The 20155-nt window shown below is 40.5% G+C and overlaps 1 protein-coding gene across 8 annotated transcripts in view; it reads right to left on the minus strand.

The window, feature by feature from the left end:
• Nucleotides 1–20155, minus strand: part of KIF16B (kinesin family member 16B) — a 294883-nt gene that overhangs the window by 118984 nt on the left and 155744 nt on the right. For all 8 annotated transcript variants that reach the window (XR_002136070.3, XR_016018232.1, XM_019714654.3 and 5 more), the window contains 2 exons: nucleotides 17093–17175; nucleotides 15519–15607 (listed from right to left, as the gene is read on the minus strand). Coding sequence is in view for 6 of the 8 variants with exons in the window: in XM_019714654.3 (XP_019570213.3) it covers nucleotides 15519–15607; nucleotides 17093–17175 (172 nt within the window). In the remaining 2 variants the exon portion in view is untranslated. The remainder of the gene's footprint in view (nucleotides 1–15518; nucleotides 15608–17092; nucleotides 17176–20155) is intronic.

The raw sequence follows: 20155 nt of genomic DNA on the forward strand, positions 1-20155 counted from the left end.
GCCAACAACCAGAAGACAATGCGTGAGGCACACTGGGAACACAGCAAGACCAGCATGGCGAGAGCAGATGGAACCAGGGGACAGTGATGGCATGAGAACAACTGTGGCCCAAGAGGGAGCCAGGGAAAGACCACCCAGGGCCTATAGGTCATAGAAGGCGGACAGAGCCCGGTCCACCAGGGCTACTTAAGGACAGAGACCTGCCTTAGTTGACTATACATCCTGAGGGCCTTCTGCCAGGCATCTAATAGGTGTTTACCCAATGACAGCGATTGACAGAGCTTTGAAGTCAGTGACACATGAGGCTCACAGCCAGAGTCAAACTACAGAGTCACAGAATACCTGCATGAGGAAGAGGTGGTGTCAGCCAATGCAGAACTCTCTTTGCCTTTAGAAACAACAACTTTTGTTGCATCCCACACTCTCAAGATGAAAATAATTAACTGTAGCAAACGTAGAAAAACAGGTAAGTCCCTTACCACGAATGCCCCATCTTGGTATACACAACCTTTGGTGTTCACAGCCATACACATACACATGAGTGAGAGCCTAAAACAGAGTCTATTTTGTAAACTTTTCCTCTTAATATATACCGTAGACAAATCCCCAAGTCATTAACTATTATCCTATCACAGTTTAATATCATGCAGTTCTATACTAGACATACACCATGACTTATGCAAGCAATCTCATATTGTTGGGCATGTACATGGTAGATGATTCTGACAAAACGGTTTGGTGGGATCTACACTGGGTAGCCCATGGGAAGGCTGGTTTAAGAAAAGCTACATAAATTCTTGGGCAGCGGGAAGACAGAGAGCAGAGAAGGGAAGTTTGAAGATATGAAAAAGACTTAAAATGCACTACAGTTCCTCTGCCTTGACAGTACATCGTTGAAGTGAAGAGCTTTGCAAATCTGCTTCATAAATTTGCACTCCTCTGATATTGTACAGTGAAAGACAAAATGCAAACACACCTAACCAGGCAATGCTTGGTATGTGCGCCTCTATATTAGACGGGCTGAACAGAGGTCTGGGAGCGCCTTTTGTGTCTCCACAGGCCCGTCCGCCCACACCCAGCTCTCCACTGCCATGCCTTTTCTTTTTCAGGTCTTCAAATCTTCCTTCCCTTTATTTCTCTCTCTGACGTCTCTCTCTTCATTCCTCCCCTATTACTTGAACGTAAGCAGCAGTTGCCATCAAATAAAGAATTCAGGTGGGTGTAGACTTAGCTGAGAAAATAGCCAAGTGGGAAAGATTTACATAAGTGGATTAATTGCAACATAATTAACAATTTATGTGAAAAAAATATGCCCCAAAGTATTTAATGATTAAGCAAGAATTGCATTATGATATAAACACAGAATTAAGACTTATGCTCAATTACATGGGAAAAAGTTCACAATAAAATGTTTTAAAAAATCAGAATATAGAACTATATATCTAGAATGATCTCAATTTTATTTTTTAAATATTCTTTATACTGTATAACTATAATATATGTACAATTAAAAATATATATGTATATATATATATGTATTATAAAATATGAGTAAATATTACAAATGTAAATCAATCATTATTTTTTGGTAGAAGGATTGTGAATGCTTGTGATTACTTTATTCACTCCTGAATGTTTTACTTTTTTGTAATAAGCATTTCAATTTATGAGACAGACTACCTGTTTCAAAAATTCTTCTTAATCTACTCTGATTATGGCAACCATTTCATTTCCTTTTTGCTTTCACAAATCTCTGGTTTATTTCCATTTATTTCCAACAATCATGATGATTAACCTTAGAAAATCATAAAATGTAGGGGTTGATGGTGACTAAACATCAGATGTCACTGACGTGGGACACAGCTATTCGAGGTTAGAATTATGGTCTGTGATAAAAGAAGGGAATGCAAGTGCCTCATCAGGGCACAATTCTCTCTTACTCTCACACACGTACGCACACACACATTCAATCAACAATGACTCTCAAACCACCTACTTATAAATGGGAAGACAATAGTAAGAAAATCAGACCCTTTTATTTTACCACTAAATATACAGACCTAGAGTAGACAAATAGTTGCACCAACAGACATAATTACCAACTACTTAAAGTTCTACAAAGAAAAGATAGAGGATGCTGTGAATGAATAACCAAGGAGATGAAATTTGGATTGGGGTTGGTAGGGCCTCCATGAGGAAGTGACATTTAAACTGAGATTTTAGGGACTATGTAGGTTTAGCCATGTGAAGAGCTGGTACACACATGGACGAGTGTCCAGGAGGAAACAGCATGTGCAAAGACCTGAAAGCAAGAATGGATAGGTACAACTGGAACCTTCTACTGAATCAAAAACAAGCTCTAATCAAATGCGTTAAAAGTACAGAGAGCTTATGGTATGCAATCGAGTTAATGTGTTACTTGAAAAGAAAATCATGATGTCAAGTAGGACTAAAAGGAAATCTACTCACTTCCACCCTTGCCCATAACTACCATTCTTCATTTCACTAGGAAGTCTCATTTCCTCAGTTGACCTTTACAATTCAGCTTGCGATCCTGCACAAAGTGTGTGAAGCACAATGCAAATCTAAAGTAACTGAATAAAGACGAATTGTTCTTTAAATTGTACTGCTCATCTTTCTGCCTACTTTGGAAACAGGAAAAAAAGGGAGCCCATCATTTAAAGTGGCTCACAGTAAAATAATATTCAAGGACAAAAAAGGAACAAAGCAAAGGCCGTAATTAACAATAATCTCTGCTAATGAAAGGAAGAAACACACTTCTTTCAGTAGCTTTCATCACAAGTTCCCGATGACTGTGTATCTTAACAAGTTATTTGAAGCACTCTCCAGCAACTGTAAAGTTAGTAAATGATCCATAAAAAAAGCAAGACAACTGAGACAAAAAGCTGGAGAGGAAATCAGGCTTGCAGCGAAGCAAACTTCGGAAAAATGAAGGTCCAATAAAATAAAGCAGCAGAGATAAACACAGTAAATAACCATCAACTAAAACACAGGCTAACTACAAAATCACCAGCTACATAAATATTGCCAACTACATGTATAAAACTTTCATGCTCAAGGTCAGCAAGAAAAAGTAAAAAAGATAAAACAATTTATAAAGCACTAGAAAGTGAGAGAACAGGGTACCATATGTATAGGTAACATAACCATTTCTAGCAGGACATGCAGTCTAGACCAGGGCCTCACCCAAAGCTATAAATCTTACCAAGCATATCTCCAGCTATGACCAGATTCTATTTCTGAAGCCCCTTCTACATTGGCATGAATTAAATAAGGGGGGAAAATGAATTCACTTAGTTCATATTTATTAGATGTCTACTACGTTTCAGGTACTATGCTGGGTGCTGAGTGAACAACAAATTAGATTCTGTGCCTGTTTTCGGGAAGCTTGGAGTCGAGCACATTGAGCTAAGGCTCAACAAAGGGCATAACCCTGTTAGTGATGTCTTATTACTTTCTCCCTAATGTGATGTATTTATACTTTCAGTTGAAGGGAGGGAGGAAGGAAATAGGGAGGAAGAACATAAGGAAGAAATAGGGAAGAGGTGGGGGATAGAAAGGAAAATGAAACTGTTTACTTTTTATATAATTGTTGACAGCTGGTGCTTTGGAAGCTAGTTCCTTCCAGCTTTACATTCCAAAATTCCATTCCTACTCTTAATCTGAAAGGACCAGGAAGGCTGGCGCTAACTACACGCAACATTCTAGTACAGCATGTAGCTCAGCACAGGGTAAATTAGGCGTTTTGTGGAATCCTTGGTCATAATTAGGGTACCCAGGACACACTTCTAGACAGAGCCACTGTTAGCAGGATTCCCTAGTCTAGTTCCTGTGAATACAGCATAGAGCTGTATCGAGTAAGGTGTACATATATTGACAAAGTCCACACTTCAAGAGAATGCCTTTCCAGTTTGCAAGCAGATGGAAACTCTGGTGGTGATATGTACAACCATTCTATAGAACAATTTGTGAACATGTATCAAGAACCTTAAAACTATATACATCCTCTGGTGTAGTATTTCGTTTCCACTTTTTTTCTCCCCTGAGGAAGTAATCATGGATAAGCACAAAGACATAACTACAAATATGTTCACCCCAATTCCTTGTGATAGCTGAAAACTAGAGAACGCAATGCCTAACAATAGAAGACAAGTGAAATGATTTGTGGAATATTTATACAATGGAATATGACATGAATACTAAAATGATGTAGGAAAATACACGTGAATGAAAGAAAAAGATCTGTAAGTGTGAAAAACTCTTACCAATCCACTTTAAACCCACTTTGGTAAAAGGACATATAAATATACATATATATATGTATAAATGTATATCTACATAAATGTGTGTACATATATACGCCCACTCACATACAGAGAGGAAAAGACATAGGTGGCTAGATTCAAACAGGCAGAGGTATAGACTAGAACGTAGAGCAACATGTTTAACTCTGCAGTAATTTCTTCTTTTTTGCTTATGATTTCTAAATTTTCCAGAATGAGGACATTTAAATAAAAAGTTAGGCTAAAAATAATTATCACTCATCTGTCTTCATCCCCTGATTGTTGATGACTTCAGACCATCTTCAGAGTTAGGGGCCTTCTACAACTACTGAGGTCTGTGTTGGCCCTTTTGCCAGTCAAACCGCATCTCAGACCGCGACACTCCATGAAGCTGCTTGGATGGCTCACTAAAAACAGGTCTGATTTTTCACTTCTGATACTGTTTGGTCCAAGCATGGGTGTTTCTCCTCTTCAGAATTTAATTATTCAGATATATCCATTTAAATGAGCTCACCACTGGTTAGTACTTAAAGGGAAATAGAACACAAATGAAAATGCCTTCCTTTATTTTCAAGACTGAAATGAACTTGGATTGTATGTAATTCTGCTTCAAGCACTTTCAAGAAGCTGTGAAAGCTTCGGTATCCTGCCAAATTAGCTGCCTGTTTGCAGTCTCAGAGCAGGACAGCGGAGCCCAAGCAGTGGGCCCGATTTCCCCTTTAAGACTCCATCCCGGCTGAGGAGGAACGTTTCCCCTGCAGCAAAGTTATTTCCGGGCAAAGTCCTTGGCTGGGCGCTTCTCCAAAGTGGAGCTAACACCTAAACGAAGTCACCAGGCTGCTTTGCCTCATCCCAAAATTTTCTGGCACCAAATACCACGCATGTGTGTATACAAATCTCAGTTTCCAGGGAGCTTGAGATGTGGGCCAGCAGCAAGTTCCAAAACTAAACTACGTTAGAAATGAGACACCCAACTTTATGTGCATATCAGTTGGACTGATAAGCATAAAACGTCCTTGGTTAACAAGTACTTTACTTTGAAAAACTCCAACTCTTACTACTATTCAAAGCACAGCTTTTTTAGCCGTGGTTATGTGGAGAATTAATATGTTGCCTGTTGAACAGACAAAAAACTGGGTGCTTTGAAGATAAGTTGGACCTTACTGGATACATTAATTTGTAAACTAGACTTAATTCTTTCAGAGAGCTTTGGTCTAAGAGGAACTAAGAACTAAGCGGTAATTTTTTTAGTCTATTGCAAAAACAAACAAAGAAACAAACAAACAAAAAAAAAAAACCCACATAATTGGGTGTATATGATACCAAAGAAAAAAAAAGATATGCTGATTTGTAATAGTTAATAAAGCCACAAAACATGTATAAAGTACATGTGTGTGAGGGAGAAATAAAAAAGATAGGGCGCAGCTAACCTGGAGTTACTAAAAAGTACACAGGATCCATTTGCAGCACAAGGCACATGGAGACCCGTAAGCAGATACATCCTATGGACTGAGAGCATGTCTGCTGTCCACAACCCACAGCTCAACGTGCCCGCTGTGTGCGAGCTTCTGGAGATTCAAAGATGAGGAAGAAATGGTTCCTGCCCACAAAAAGCCTAACAGAAAAGCAGCCATAAGGATCCAGTTAAATGAATCTGGAAAACACTACGATAAAGGTATGCACGACATGCCTGCCAGAGAATAGAAAGAAAGCATTTGGTTCAAACTGGAGAGGCACAGATGCTTCCTGAGGAGACAATTCCTATACTCACTTGAAAAGTGAAGAGGCCTGGCTCACGGAAGAAGAGTGGGAAGATTCTATAGATGATTTTACAAGATAGATTTTATAGATAGGTTTTAGACAGGCTTAATAACCTCAAGAGAGGTGTGAAAGATCTGTTTTGTCCACTTAAACCAAAGCATAAAGTTCAAGGTGGAAAGTGACAGAAGACAATGTTGGAGAACAAAGTCATGGACGATTGTTGGAGCTTGGCAATCATCCCATAGGCACTGAGGGGCCGGGCTAGAGGAAGGAAGAGTGACCAGGAAGGGCTAAGGAGGAATGCTAAGCTCCACCCTCTGGTTCAAGGTTGAGACAGGATTCCAGAGGTAGGTCCATAAGTCTTTCGTCTGTCATGTCATGGAGGAAGTCAGGAATCACTGTCAGGGCCAGTGATATCACATCTTCTTTACTCATTCATCCATCAATTGAGACTCAGTTTGCTTACTTATCTGAGCTATTATAAGTAGTGTTTCAATGAACATGGGGGTGCATGTATCTTTTCAAATTAGTGTTTTCGTTTTCTTCAGATAAATACCCAGAAGTAGAATTCCTGGGTCATGTGATAGCTTTTTTTAAATTTTTTGAGGAACCTCCATGCTGTTTTCCATAATGGCCTTACCAGTTTACATTCCCACCAACAGTGTACATCCTCTCCAGCATTTGCTGTTTGTTGTCTTTTTTATAATAGCCACTCCAGCAAGTGGGATGTGATATCTCATTGTGGTTTTGATTTCCATTTCCCTGATAATTAGTGATGTTGAGCATCTTTACATGAGCTTGTTGGCCATCTGTTTGTCTTCTTTAGAAAAATGTCTCTCTTCAGGTCCTCTGTCCATTTTTTAATCGGATTGTTTTGGGTGTTTTTACTATTGAGTTTATGAGTTATTTACATATGTTAGATATTAACCCCTTATCAGGTATGATTTACAAACATTTTCTCCCATTCAGTAGGATGCCTTTTCATTTTGTTGATGATTTTTCCTTTACTGTGCAGCACATTGGCCATTTAAAGAAAAAAAAAATATCTTGCATATTTTCCCACATTGACAGACAGCAAAGTTCTCAGAGTGAAAAGGCCCCATGGATTTGCTCAGGGTGGGGATGGAGACTGCGAGAGGGAGTGAGCTGGTAAGAGAAGAGTCTCTGTGGAGAGGAAATTTGAGGAGAAAACAATTCCCAAGGCAGAGTGGGAAGTGATTTCCACTAAAAGACAGGAAAGCAGGCTGGTGCTCAGGAACCTGGGGCAAGAGAGGGAAGGAGCTGAAATTCGAGAAGGGTTCCAACATCTTTAGGTAGAAGTGGTAATGAGAGTTTAATAAAAGAAAAAGAGAGGAGGAGGAGGGGGCTGTTATCATTTATTAAGCAAATACTGTGCATTATGCAGTCATTAAGAAGGTTAAAAGCGACTTTGCCTACGGGAGTACAGTATTAAAAGCTGAAGGAGAAAAGTTTTGAAACAAGTCTGAGAGGGAGGTGCCTCATCAATTATTTTCTAATTCCGGTTTGCTAAAACTGGTCCTACAGAAGTGACAAGGCAACTATGGAGTAGGGACACCGAACTCTGCAGTTTTCACCAGGGCTTGGCCACCTGCTGATCACAGGCTTCATGAATAGTGGGGGCCTATGAGAGGACTCACTACACTGAGATGCAGAGCACCGGGGTGGGAGGGGGGTCTAGACTGAACTGCACAGCTGTCCCTAATGAAAGACACCCCAGAGTAATCTAAGAGTCCCATGTGCAAATGTTACCGGTGTCCTGATTTGTGGCAGGATTCACAAACGTCTTCCCTGTGCACTAAATCCTGCTCTGAGGTGACTCAACCCGTCTGTCTTACTCACCAGAGCCCCAGCACAGGACTGGAGAAATGATGGCCCCTCAAACAGCAGCTGAATGGATGAGGAAAAAGTGATAGAATTTGTGAACATCTATTTTATTCAACAGGAGAACCAATTGAATCCTGTACTTTTGACAGGCTGCACAGACCCTAGCATGTAGTGGCTGACAGAATATTCAAATGCACAGTCACTTACAGGAGAAAGTTCGCCTGGAGCCCAGTTTTTCAAGGTTGTACTCATTATCCTTTACACTTCTTGACAACCTGCTCTTCCTTCTCCTGTATTTGTATTTTGGCTGGGTAGCATGCAACCCTTAACCAATTATTTAAACCAGAAAATGGAAATCAGTATCTTCATTTCCCACATCTAATTAATTATAAGGACCTCATTACTTCCTGCCCTGAAAACCTCTATAGCTCAGTTTTCTTCTAGGTTCCTTCCACTGCTGCCTCAGTTCAAGCCTTTATCTCACATGTCCTTCCCATCACTTCTTCAGTGCCCTTGTTACTCAGCCACCAGAGTGATCCCTTCAATGCAAAGATGATCACTTCTCTCCTTACCTAGAAATACTTTTTGGGTTCCAACCATCAATTGGATTCTGAGATGCATGTGAATGAGCTGGTTGAACTGAACTTGGCAGAACTTGAGAGAAGTCATCAGGAAATTGATCCTTGTTAGACTCATGTTCACCATTTGATTACTACACTTATTGGGGGAACTAAGTTTTGAGATTTTCTTTCTGTATTTCCAAATACTATTTTCTAGATTGGACATTTGAAACAATGGGAGGGGGAAATAAAGAGCACAGGAAAAGCACAACAAACACTACTGCACATCCATTAGGTTGGCTACTATCATTTTTTAAAAAAGGTGCAAAAAACAACAAGTGTTGGCTAGGATGTAGAGAAACAGGAACCCTTGTTCACTGTTGGTGGGAATGTGAAATGGTAAAGCTGCTATGTAAAACAGTATGGCAGTTTCTCTAAAAATTCAAAACACAATTACTAAATGATCTACCAATTTCACTTCTAGGTATATACCCAAAAGAATTGAAATAGGGACTCACACCGTATTTGCACACCCATATTCATAACAGCATTATTCACAATAGCCAAAATGTAGAAGCAACCTAAGTGTCCATCAACAGATGAATAGATAGACAAGATGTGGTATATACATCCAATGGAATATCACTTCCTTAAAAAAGAAAGGAAACAGTTTTGATATGTGTTACAACATGGATGGACCTTGAAGACATTATGCTAAGTGAAATAAGCCAGTCACAAAAAGACAAATACTGTATGATTACATATGAGATACCTAAAATAGCCAAATTCCTACCACAAAAAGTACAATGGTGATTGCCAGGGAAAAGGGGAAGGAAGGAATGGGGAGTCACTGTTCGATGGGTACAGAGTTTCAGTTTTATAAGATAAAAAGAGTTCTGGAGATTGGCTGCACAACAATGTGAATGCACTTAAAACTACTTAAGTGTATACTTAAAAATGGTTAGGATGGTAAATTTTATGTTGAGTGTATTTTACCACAATTTAAAAAACAAAGAGTGAAGAAGTGAGTTACCAAATGCTTCTGAGTATATAGAAAATAGTTCTCTTTTATTTGAGGTCATGCATTTAAATCATAGTCATAAATTCTGAACATGCTAACCATGAACCTGACCTGCAATCTCTCTCCTACTTATAACCCATCCTGCCCAAACCCCAAAGTGCATCTCCCCAAAGAGCAGCTCTGTTTATCAAAAGCAAACTAAAAATCACGATGCTTGGCTATCAGCGTGCCGCTCAGCCAGGCCTCAATCTGCAGGTTCCTCTTATTTCTTTCTAACCCTCAGCATGACTTTCTCCTTCCAGACTCCATCTGTTTTACTCATAAAAGATTCGTCTCCCAGAATATCTTCTCTCCAGTCTGCCACTCCTACTTGCAAATATCTCAGGGCCCAGCACAGAATCCAGTTCATTTGTGAATCTTGGAAAGAATTCTCAAGCAGAGCTGAGGCAAGTGACTTGGGATTCCTCAGGGGTGGGTGTCCAGGACCGAGTCTTTGGTTAATATTCTTCCCTGCTTTGTTCTCCAAGGTAAGGCATGTTTATAGACTTCTAACATCTTTAAGTCCTCAACTCTGGAGAAGAAAGCATTAGACCAGAAGCTTCTGAGAGGAAGGCTCCTGATAAGCCCTGCTATCCCCTCCATACCACCCTTCCCCTGGCTACTTACTATAAGCGACGTGTGGCTATGAGAGAGAGCAGAAAAGAGTGAAAACTGGGGAAGATGTTATAATAGGGGGAAAATGCCTGGCCTCTATAAGGTTTGAGGGTAAGTGGGTTTCTGTTCGTTAGGCGTATGACAGATTCCATGACGCTGGCTGAGGTGATCTCAGTGTCAAGAAAGATTCCTTCTGGACGTCTCCAGTTTTCTGTTGCCCAGCACATTACAAGGTGTGGCTACATGAAAAGAATTCCTTCCTAGGAACTTCCCACCATTCCTTTCCCACTGGACCTCCAAGAGGACATGCTACTTAAGCACTGCTCTTTGTCCTAAGTCACAGATGGCCTTGCATTCACTCTAAATGGGTTCAATTGCATGTGTCAGTTTTCCTAGCAGAGACAACACTGCAACTGACACTGACAGGTTCCACACACACAGCAGACTCTCCCGAAATTCATGCTGAACCGTTGAAGCATCTCATCCCTACTTGTCCATCTTGAGAAACTAACATGCTCAAGTGTCTAAGCACCTTATTATCCAGATTTAAATAACAACCTATTTAGCCAGGATCCAAGCAGTAAACATATATCTTTCAATGTCCTTCCAGTTTTTCATATGGTGCTTAATTTAGGCTGAGGGTATTTATACTGTAACATAAAAAAAGATATAAAGAACATGGCTACAGCTTTAATTTTGCTTCATTTTACAGAGTTGCTGGAGCAGTCAACTTCACAAGGTGTCATCTTATAAATCAGAGCAGGAAATTTTTCTCCAATTATGTTTTAATTCATGGGCAATTATTCTCTATAGCAGGTGACAAGTTTAGGGGAGCATGAAGTCAGGGCGATGAAGTATTAAGTAATTTTAATCTGAATTTTTACAAATGAGTATTGCAGGAGGGGCAGAGACAAAATGTGTCTGTTAACTGAAGCCAGGTGAACAGAAGGCACATTGGTGGCATCAAGAGACTCTCTTCCCACATTTTGCTTAAGGATCCTGAACATGATCTTGAGATTATTCAAAAACCGCAGTGTCATTTGGGAGTTGACCCATTCCACAAAAACACATTCGTTTGCATCATATGCTGTTTTCTGCTACTTCGAACACCCGATACCCAGAGAAAGTTCCTTCTTAATCTGTTTGCTAAACATATACTAAGCATGTTTTGTGACTGACACTTTAACATACAGAAGTTAATAAAACAAGCCTTTGACCCTGAGAAACTTCTAATCTAATGCGGAAAACATTCACATAAGCCGAACTCTTACCCAAACGCCAGCCCACACCGGTCCTCCCTGTCTCCCACACCTCAGGAATGGACACATAATCTTCCCAGTTATTCACATCCAAAACCTGGGACTCACTCTTTTGATTCCTTGATACTCCATCTCTATGGCTACCACCCAGATCCAAGCCATTGTTGCCTTTCACTTGGACGAAGGATACAGCTTTCTAAGTGGTTTCTTGTTCCTATGCTACTTTCTCCCAAGGACACACATACACCCTATTTGTGGTATGCACGTCTTCGGGTCACTCCCTTCTCAAAGCCCGCTAGTGGTTCCCTCGCACTTAGAAAAGAGTCAACGCCTTCCACGGCCTACCAGACCCTGCACTAGACGGCCCTTGACTCACCTTCTACCACTCTTCCTTTTTCTTACCACAGTCTTTCTACTTGCGCCCTCTTGCAGCTTCTCATTTTTAAGCCATTGTGCTTGTTTTGTCCTCTGCCTGAAATACTCTCCTCTCTCCCCCTTTGAGTGTCACCTTCTCTCCACTCAAGTTTTAGATTAAATATCCCCTCCTCAGGAAGCCTTCCCTGATCACTCCATGAAATACTGCTCCAAGACTGTCTTATTTTATGTTGATTTCATTTTTGCTTTCTGCATTTGTTTGTAAATTACCTGTGATTGCTTTTCTCCCACAGCTAGCTGTAAACTGACTTCACTGATGGTGCTGGCAACTGTGCTACTGCTAGAAGCTGCCTGCTTCACAGGAGGGGCTCAGAAAGGACTTGCTGAGAGATGAGTGTCCATTACAAAGAAGAACAAAATAAAGATGACATAAATGTGTCAATGTACCATAAGGAAGGGACACTTACTTTTCATTGGGAGGAGAAAAGCTGGAAACAGCTTGCAGAAGAGAGATCTTACATGCTAAACTTTATAGGACAAGAGAACACATCTTAAATAGCATTGCAGGCTCTGAAACCAGCAAAGGAAGAATCCCAAAGGCACAGCTAGTCCAGGGGGGTCTGAGCAATGAACATGGTACCCGAAATGGCTGGTGCCCAGAAGCATGAAGGGATGTGCTGAGAAGAGCATAGTGAAGAGTCTGAATGACAGTTTTATTTGTTAGACCATGGGAAGTAACTGAAAAGATTTTGAGGATTAAAATTAGTACACTCAGACCTACATTTTATAAACACTGAGAAAAAATGTTTTAACTTAAAAACAAGCAACCAACAAAAAATGGTATCGTGTTTCCCCGAAAATAAGTCTGAGTCTTATATTAAGTTTTGTTCCAAATGACGCATTTAGGGCTTATATTCAGGGGATGTCATGCTGAAAAATCACACTAGGGCTTAATTTCCGGTTAGGTCTTATTTTCGGGGAAACACTGTACCACTTTTAAGAGGACCACATATTCTCCTGCATTGGAAGGAAAAAGGACTTAGATCCCATCTATCATGCAAAAGAAAGAGGGTCCACAGTTGGTGACCCTGTGTCTCAGGGAATAGGCAGACTGCAGAACAAATTTTGGTTTTCAAAGGCACCAAACAGCTATATAACATTTCCAAATTGTTTCAAAGTAAAAGGTACCACCATCAAGGATAATAAAGCTGGTGCCTGGGTTCCAGGATCAGAGCTCAGTTCCAGGCCAGGAGACAACTCCAAGCAAGCATTCTTCATATCCCAGAACAACTGAATTAGTCAAACAGTACTGAACAGATGACTCATACTATGTAAACTGAAATTAACCCTAAAGACCTGCATATTATATTAAAGTTAAACAAAGTGAGCATATGAATTATTCAACCTAGCCATGATAAAAAGAGGTTGCTACAATTACTGTAAGGAATTAAAGACCTACAACAAAACACACCTTTCGAAGTAACGGTAATCCATTGCTGAGGGACTTTTATCAATATGGCTTATTTCAAGACAAATTTATTTAATAAGCACAACTCTCCTCAATAACCACATAATTGGATGGAAGAGCTGACTGGTACAGACAAAGGTTGACACAAGGGAGTCAACCGCTTGCTTATACTTCCAGAAGTTCTGGAAGGAGGGAGAGACCAAGGAGCCTTCAGCAGCCCTGGTGTTGCACTATCTGGCTTTTATTTATTTATTTATTTTTTAATTCAAGCAAGGTGTCACATCTGCGCTTCCGGTAACCTAGAAAATGAAAAAATCCAGAAAGGTGATCAAAGGTCCCTGCCAATTTTAAACTCCTATGATATGACTAGAAAGAAACTCCTTTTAGGCATGTCTGCTTTCCATGAACCAGAGTACTGACTTGCACTGAAGGAGGGAGTGTCTGTGAGACATCGGGCCCAGTGTCTGTGAGAAATGCTGAGCCAGGAGCCACAGGCAATGGAACTGGCTCCAGATCTGAACTAGCCCTCAACTGGAGAAAGGCAGGTCATAACATAGAACATAGGTTGGAAATCAGAGAGACCTGGACTTACACCACAGTTCTAACTACAAAACCATGGGCGAGCAAACCATATAAATTCTATGTGAACCGGGGACAGAGTCATCGTGAGAATTAAGAGAGATAATGGATGTGTGGTGCTTAGCACAGAGCTGGCATACAGTCACTACTAAATAATGACACTTCTAGAAGATGTTGTCAGTTTTAGCTCACTTATTTAGCTAGTAGATTTACCTGCACTGTTTTACATGAGATTCTCCTTATAGGAAGAATAACCTTATGAAACTTCACACACCTGGAAAGGACCCCCAGAGGCCTTTCATCTAGTTCCCTATTTTTAGACATTTTCACCATTACCAACATTTCACTGATGAAACACCGAAGGACTTGAGTAGTTAAGCTGATTATCTGAGGTCACTCGCCATGAAGTCCATTTAAAACACTGTATGTTAACACGTTGCGTATGGATCACGAGAATCTTCACGAGGGATTTAAACCCCGCCGTACACAACGTGTTAAGTGAAATAAGTCAGACAGAGAAAGAAAAATACCATATGATCTCACTTATATGCAGAATCTAAAGAAAAGATTAAGTGAATGAACTAATCAGAAACAGTTTTGGAGACATAGAGGAAAAACTGAGGGTTGCTAGATGGGAGGGGGGGTAGGGTAAAGGGGGAAGGTGAGGGGATTAGAAAATAGTCGGTAACCACAAGATGGCCACGGGGTTTTGAAAATTAATTTGGGGAATGTAATCAATAATGTCGTAAAGCTTTTGTAGGGTATCCAATGGACACGTGTCACATCTGGGAGACCACCTCAGGGAAGATGTAGATGCCTGATCACTGCACTGTACACCTGAAACTGAAGCTGAACAATAATGAATGTCAACTGTAATTTTATATGAATATATATATATATATATATATATATATATATATATATATTTGTTTTATATATATATATATATATATATATATATATATATATATATATATATATATATATATTTGTATATATTTGTATGTATATGGTTACAGGACACGGAGTACAGCATTAGGAATAGAGACAGTGGGAATGTAATGGCTGTGTGCGATGTCAGAGGGGTAGTGGATGGGGGGAGAGGGGTTCACACAGTGTGAGGGATATAAATGATAAACGTCTAAGTTTTGCTTTGTCTTGTGCACCTGAAACTAATAAAATTATATTTTTAAAAAACAAAACAAAACACTATTGTTTGTGTCCTCAGGGGACCCCCCAGAGCTTGGAAGTTGTAAACATAATTTTCTGGGCTATATTGTGCTCTAAGACTCAAAGCTGTCTCTGTTATTACAATAAATTTATAAAATGAGATGAAAGTGCCTCAGCCAAAGAGAGATCGTGCACTGAGTAATCAAAGTGCCAGCTCTAAAATATTAGACAGTTATGAAAATGATAATGAAGCTTGTAGCAACCCTCACTAATGATTATGCTGTTCAGCAAAATTTTAAAAAATCAGAATATGTAATCTCATTTATGTTGTGATTATAACTAAGTAAAATTATGTACATATATAGCAAGGGCTGGAAAGGAACCTGGAAAATGACTACGGCTGATTTGATAAGGAGGCGCGATTGCATAAGTGTTATTTTTATCTAGTGACTTTAATGGAGTTGACACAATAGACATCATCACAGTAATAATCACAGGAAGAAGACACTGCTGTTCACTCACCCTGGGTTGTATAACATGACTGTGGAGAGGTTCTCACAGGACTTCGAGAGGTCAGTCATGGACAAGCTGAAGGAGGATAGAAGGCCACTCTAAGAGCAGACACAGGGCAGATCGGTTACCTTAGCAGATAGAGGCCAGTGCTCTGGACTTAATGCTTTCAACTTGTGAGAAACAATGAAGGGCATACACTCCTCATGAGCATGCATACCAGCTGGTCTGTCTGAGTGTGGCACATCAGGGACAGCCTCAAACCCAAGCCTTCAACTAAGCAGAGCAGGGCCCTAGCATACTCGGACTGGGCAAACCAACCAGGAACTCCGCACCCTGATGGTCTCCCTGACCACGCTGCATTAAAGTTGAGGGAAGGGCATGACATCGTTATCATCCTCATTCCCTGGCAGGAGCACTGTCCTGTAATCAGCAACACTCAAGTACGTTTACTGAGTGATACAGATGGACAGGGGACAGGGGACGAGAGACCAAAAAATAAAGACCTTGACCTGTTTTGCTTCCATGGAAAGCTATTGGCAAATTTTCTGCAACTGTGGACTAAGAAGGATCCTCCAGGGAGATCCTGGGTTGGAACAGATAAGAGGCTTCACTGGCTAGAACGAGCAGCCCGGACAAGGCTGAGGTTTGTAGCTTTCTCGTTATTTCCCATCTATAGCACTGGCAACCTTGCGCAGTCCTTACAAAACTAGGCTGAGATGTGGGGCTGTGTAACTCTGGCAAAAGGCAAACACTTCCTGGTTGGGAGGTCAAAGCTGCAGCTCAGGGCTGCACCACTTGTTGTCCCAGGAACAAGTTTGTCTTAGTTTCTCACCATTATCATCTGTGACATGAGAGTAGTAGCAGCTGCTGCACAGATAAAGCAGTAGAATGTATGTGGAAGTTTTGCCCAGTGCTTGGCTCATAGAAATGTTAGCTACAGTCTTCATTATCTCCCTCAGTCTAAGGACACCATGATGTCCCTAGGTAGATCTCTCTCCATCTCATTTTTTTCCCTCTCTCTCTGGTCCCCTAACCACCTCCCTCATCCAGCATTTAAAGTGCCCTTGGATATCCCCATCCAACCAAGATAAAGTGTCTCCAAGTTGTCCTAAACTCACTCTCTGCTTCACACCCCAATCAAAAGTCCTATTTAATATGGCTCAAAACAAAAAGTGAGCAAAGTTTTGGATGAAAGTGATTCTGACATTGGATTAACTACTAAATAGATGCTCATAAATGGAAGCCACTCTCTACTTAATGCACAATGATGTCCAATACCTTTGTGGGGGTGTAGGGTTGAAGAGAAGGGTCTAGAAGGAGCCATTTCTCCTGCTCTGGACTTTATTGCTAGCCCTCCTACTTCATCAGCCAATCATCTGCTGGGAAACTAACTCCCTAGAATCAATCCAGGCTCCAGAATGACTTTTCTGGTTCTGTACTCCAGAAAATCAAACTTCTAGAACCAGAGTGGAGATACCCCCAACCCCAGGCCCAGGCCCAGGCCCAGGCCCAGGCCCACGCCCAGCCCCAGCCCCAGCCCCACCTGGATCAGAGTTAGCTCCTGGAGATTTCATGCAACTCACCTTCCTCTTCTCCCTGAGCTTGGCAGCCTCCTTTGGATGGTTAAAGCGAAACATATTGGTTCTGCCCAAGAGTATCACGGCACCTGAGAACACACAAAGACAATAATGAGTTTACAGTTAGCAACCTGGTCAACTGGCAACATCAGAACATGGAATTTTACAGTTCAAATGCAATTTCCAGTGCACTATAAAACAATAATAATAAGGGGAAGAGTTAGTCTCAAAAGTCTGCTTTCATAAGCCACTTTTAAATCTGCAAATACTTTTATTTTTACAGCCAAACGTTGCAAGACAAATGTTACCCAAGGCAAAAGTAATAGATCCAAGTATTAGAATATATTATAATATTTAAAACTTAATATTCAGGTAATTATACTTTTTATTATTGAGAGAGAAAAAGGAAATCAGTTCTTCAAAGAGATGCTGTATTACCAAGCAAAACATATGGTCACAAATTTAGGAAATGTGTTTTAATGCCGGTAAATTAAAAACTTCAAAGGAAAGTGTTTTTAAAAGAAAACATGGGGAAATTGGCAAAGTACAGGTAACTATTACTAAAATCTCCCTCAGAATTTGACAGGAAAGAAATTGTGTACATGTAGTTTTACATTTCCATGTAAAAACACTGATTCTTGTTAAAACCTATTAAAAGAAAAACTCCATCTGATTGACCAGGGTCCTGCTTATTCAGAAAACAACTACACAAGGGATAAAATAATTCAATGTAAATTCCCAAGGGTAACAAAATCTTTGGGGAAGCAGGTGGCAAATTTCAGCTTGATTAAGCAAATTATCAAGCAAACACTTTCTAAGGTCAGAGCTGTCGAAAGCTGGCAGAGGTGCCACGAAAGGCAGTGAGCTCTTTGTCACTGGAAGCATCTAAGGGAAGCAATGTTCCAGAAGAGATTCAGGTGTCAATGGGACTATCTTATCTGGTCCCATCGACACCTGTGAGTCTACCACATCTCGGAATGGACCTCCAGGTTCAATCTTTGCCCTGAAAAAGAATACAATTGATTTGTGAAGACAAAACACAGATACTAGAAGTCAGCCAAGAAGGATGACATATAATGAAGTGTCGGGCATCTAAGTGATGAGTGCAGGCTGCAGTAGGTGGGGACAGACTTTTGCACTGAGGAAATAAGCTGGGACAGGTAGGGGACAAAAGAGGTGCTCCAAATTGGGGTAACCACAGGCAAGGGCTAAGCCTTAGACAGAATAGGCCTGCTATGTCTGCAGAGGGGAGGGAGTCAAGACCACCCAAAATGCAGGACATCTGAAATAGGAGCAAGAATCGATACTGGATAGATGACGCAGAAACAGATTCTGAGGACCTGGAGAACCAGGATAAAGAATTTGCACCAAAGGTCACAAACGGGTCGCCAGAGAAAAATTCAGCTCAGAGATGTGTTTTGTGTGTCCTGTGCAATGTTTAAAAACCAAAATTATTACTTGCCAACAGTTAAAAATCTGCAATTTTCACATAAAAGTCTGAGTTTCTTTCTGGATTCCCTCAAAAATCAGAAGATATGGTACGAGTAGATCCATGTTGCCACTTGGCAAAAATCCCTGGGCCCTGATGGCTGCCCCCTTTTGACAGAGCACGTGACTTCTGGTTGACAACAGTCACCAACCCCCCACTTGGGTATTATGTCTACCTGGACCCTGCAAGTTTACATCATAACCCCAGACAGCTATTCTGGAGCTTCACACCAGTTTATCTACCTGCCAATTCAACAAGTTGTCTCAGATTCTCAAGAAGTTTCAGACTCAGTAGGGTTAAAACCTAATAGGTTTAGATCATAACCAAGGGACAACCGAAGGGTTGATTCTGGTGGTGGTTATTATGTAGTGGAAATAGAGTCAGTACAAAAAGGAGAACACAGTTTTAGGAGACTCAGAGGGGCAGCAGGGGATATTATCCACTCTACAATCTGCTTATCCCCCTCATATAAAATTACACTCATATGTTTTCCAATTATGGAAAAGCACCATTACCATAATTAAGAATGGTGTTTCCCATGCCTTTTATGACTAGGACTCAGAACTATGTGCCACATAGAGACTCAAAAGTTAAGCAGCCATGTCTAAGATATATGTATATTTAATGCTCTTAAAGTGACATTAGAGATTAATAAGGCAATCGCATTTGAGGAGTTAATTACATCTAATCCAATTCTTCTTTTTCTTTCTGTTAATCAAATGCCCAGCCATGCAAGTTGAAAATTGCTAAAATATGTTAATGGAAAAATAGAATAGCATTTCAAAGACATATTTCATATCATATTAAATCACTGAAAATAATCTTGCCACCCATGTATTTGCATGAAATACATATAAAAATCCCTTTAAAGAGTTATAAAAGGAAACAAAACTACCCATGACCATTCCTGTTGCCATCTAAATAATGTGTGTAAATTATTGGCACACAAAGAGGGCTCTGGTAAAGCTAGTTTCCTTACATTTCCTCTATTGTATTACTCTACTCAACAAACCTACTGACTAAAAATTTGCTTCATTTTTACATGATACTGCTGTTCACTCAACAAATACTTAATGAACAGTTACCATATGCTAGTCACTGGTAAGCACTGGGGATACAGAGTTGAACAAGCCAGATATATGCCTTGCCCTTATAAACAAGTACGAGAAAGAAGTAAATAATCAAGTAATTCCACAAATAAATGCAAAGCTGCAACTGAAGAAGAGATATCCTTCCCAGTGTTGAAAGAACAAAGAAGAAGGGAGCTGATTGCAGGAGAGGTTAAGAAAGGATACCTTTGGGGAGGTGGTGCTTAAGACAAGCTCTGAGGATTGGGGGGTAGGGGGGGTAGCATACGTAAAGGTCCTTTAGCAAGAAAAGATGATGATGATGATGACTGATTGAAGACAGCTGCACGTCTATAGCAGAGGGAACAAGGGAGAGCACTGTACAGATCAGGCTTGACAGAGAGGGAGCAGACCACAAACAATCTTGCAGGGTGTAGTAAAGCATCTTGTATTTCATAGAAGCGCAATAGGAAGACACTGAAGGGCTCTGTGCAGCAGCATTACATGGTTAGA

Source organism: Rhinolophus sinicus, chromosome 13 (genome assembly GCF_057876585.1).
Source record: "Rhinolophus sinicus isolate RSI-liver-muscle chromosome 13, RSI-T2T, whole genome shotgun sequence".
NCBI lineage: Eukaryota > Metazoa > Chordata > Mammalia > Chiroptera > Rhinolophidae > Rhinolophus > Rhinolophus sinicus.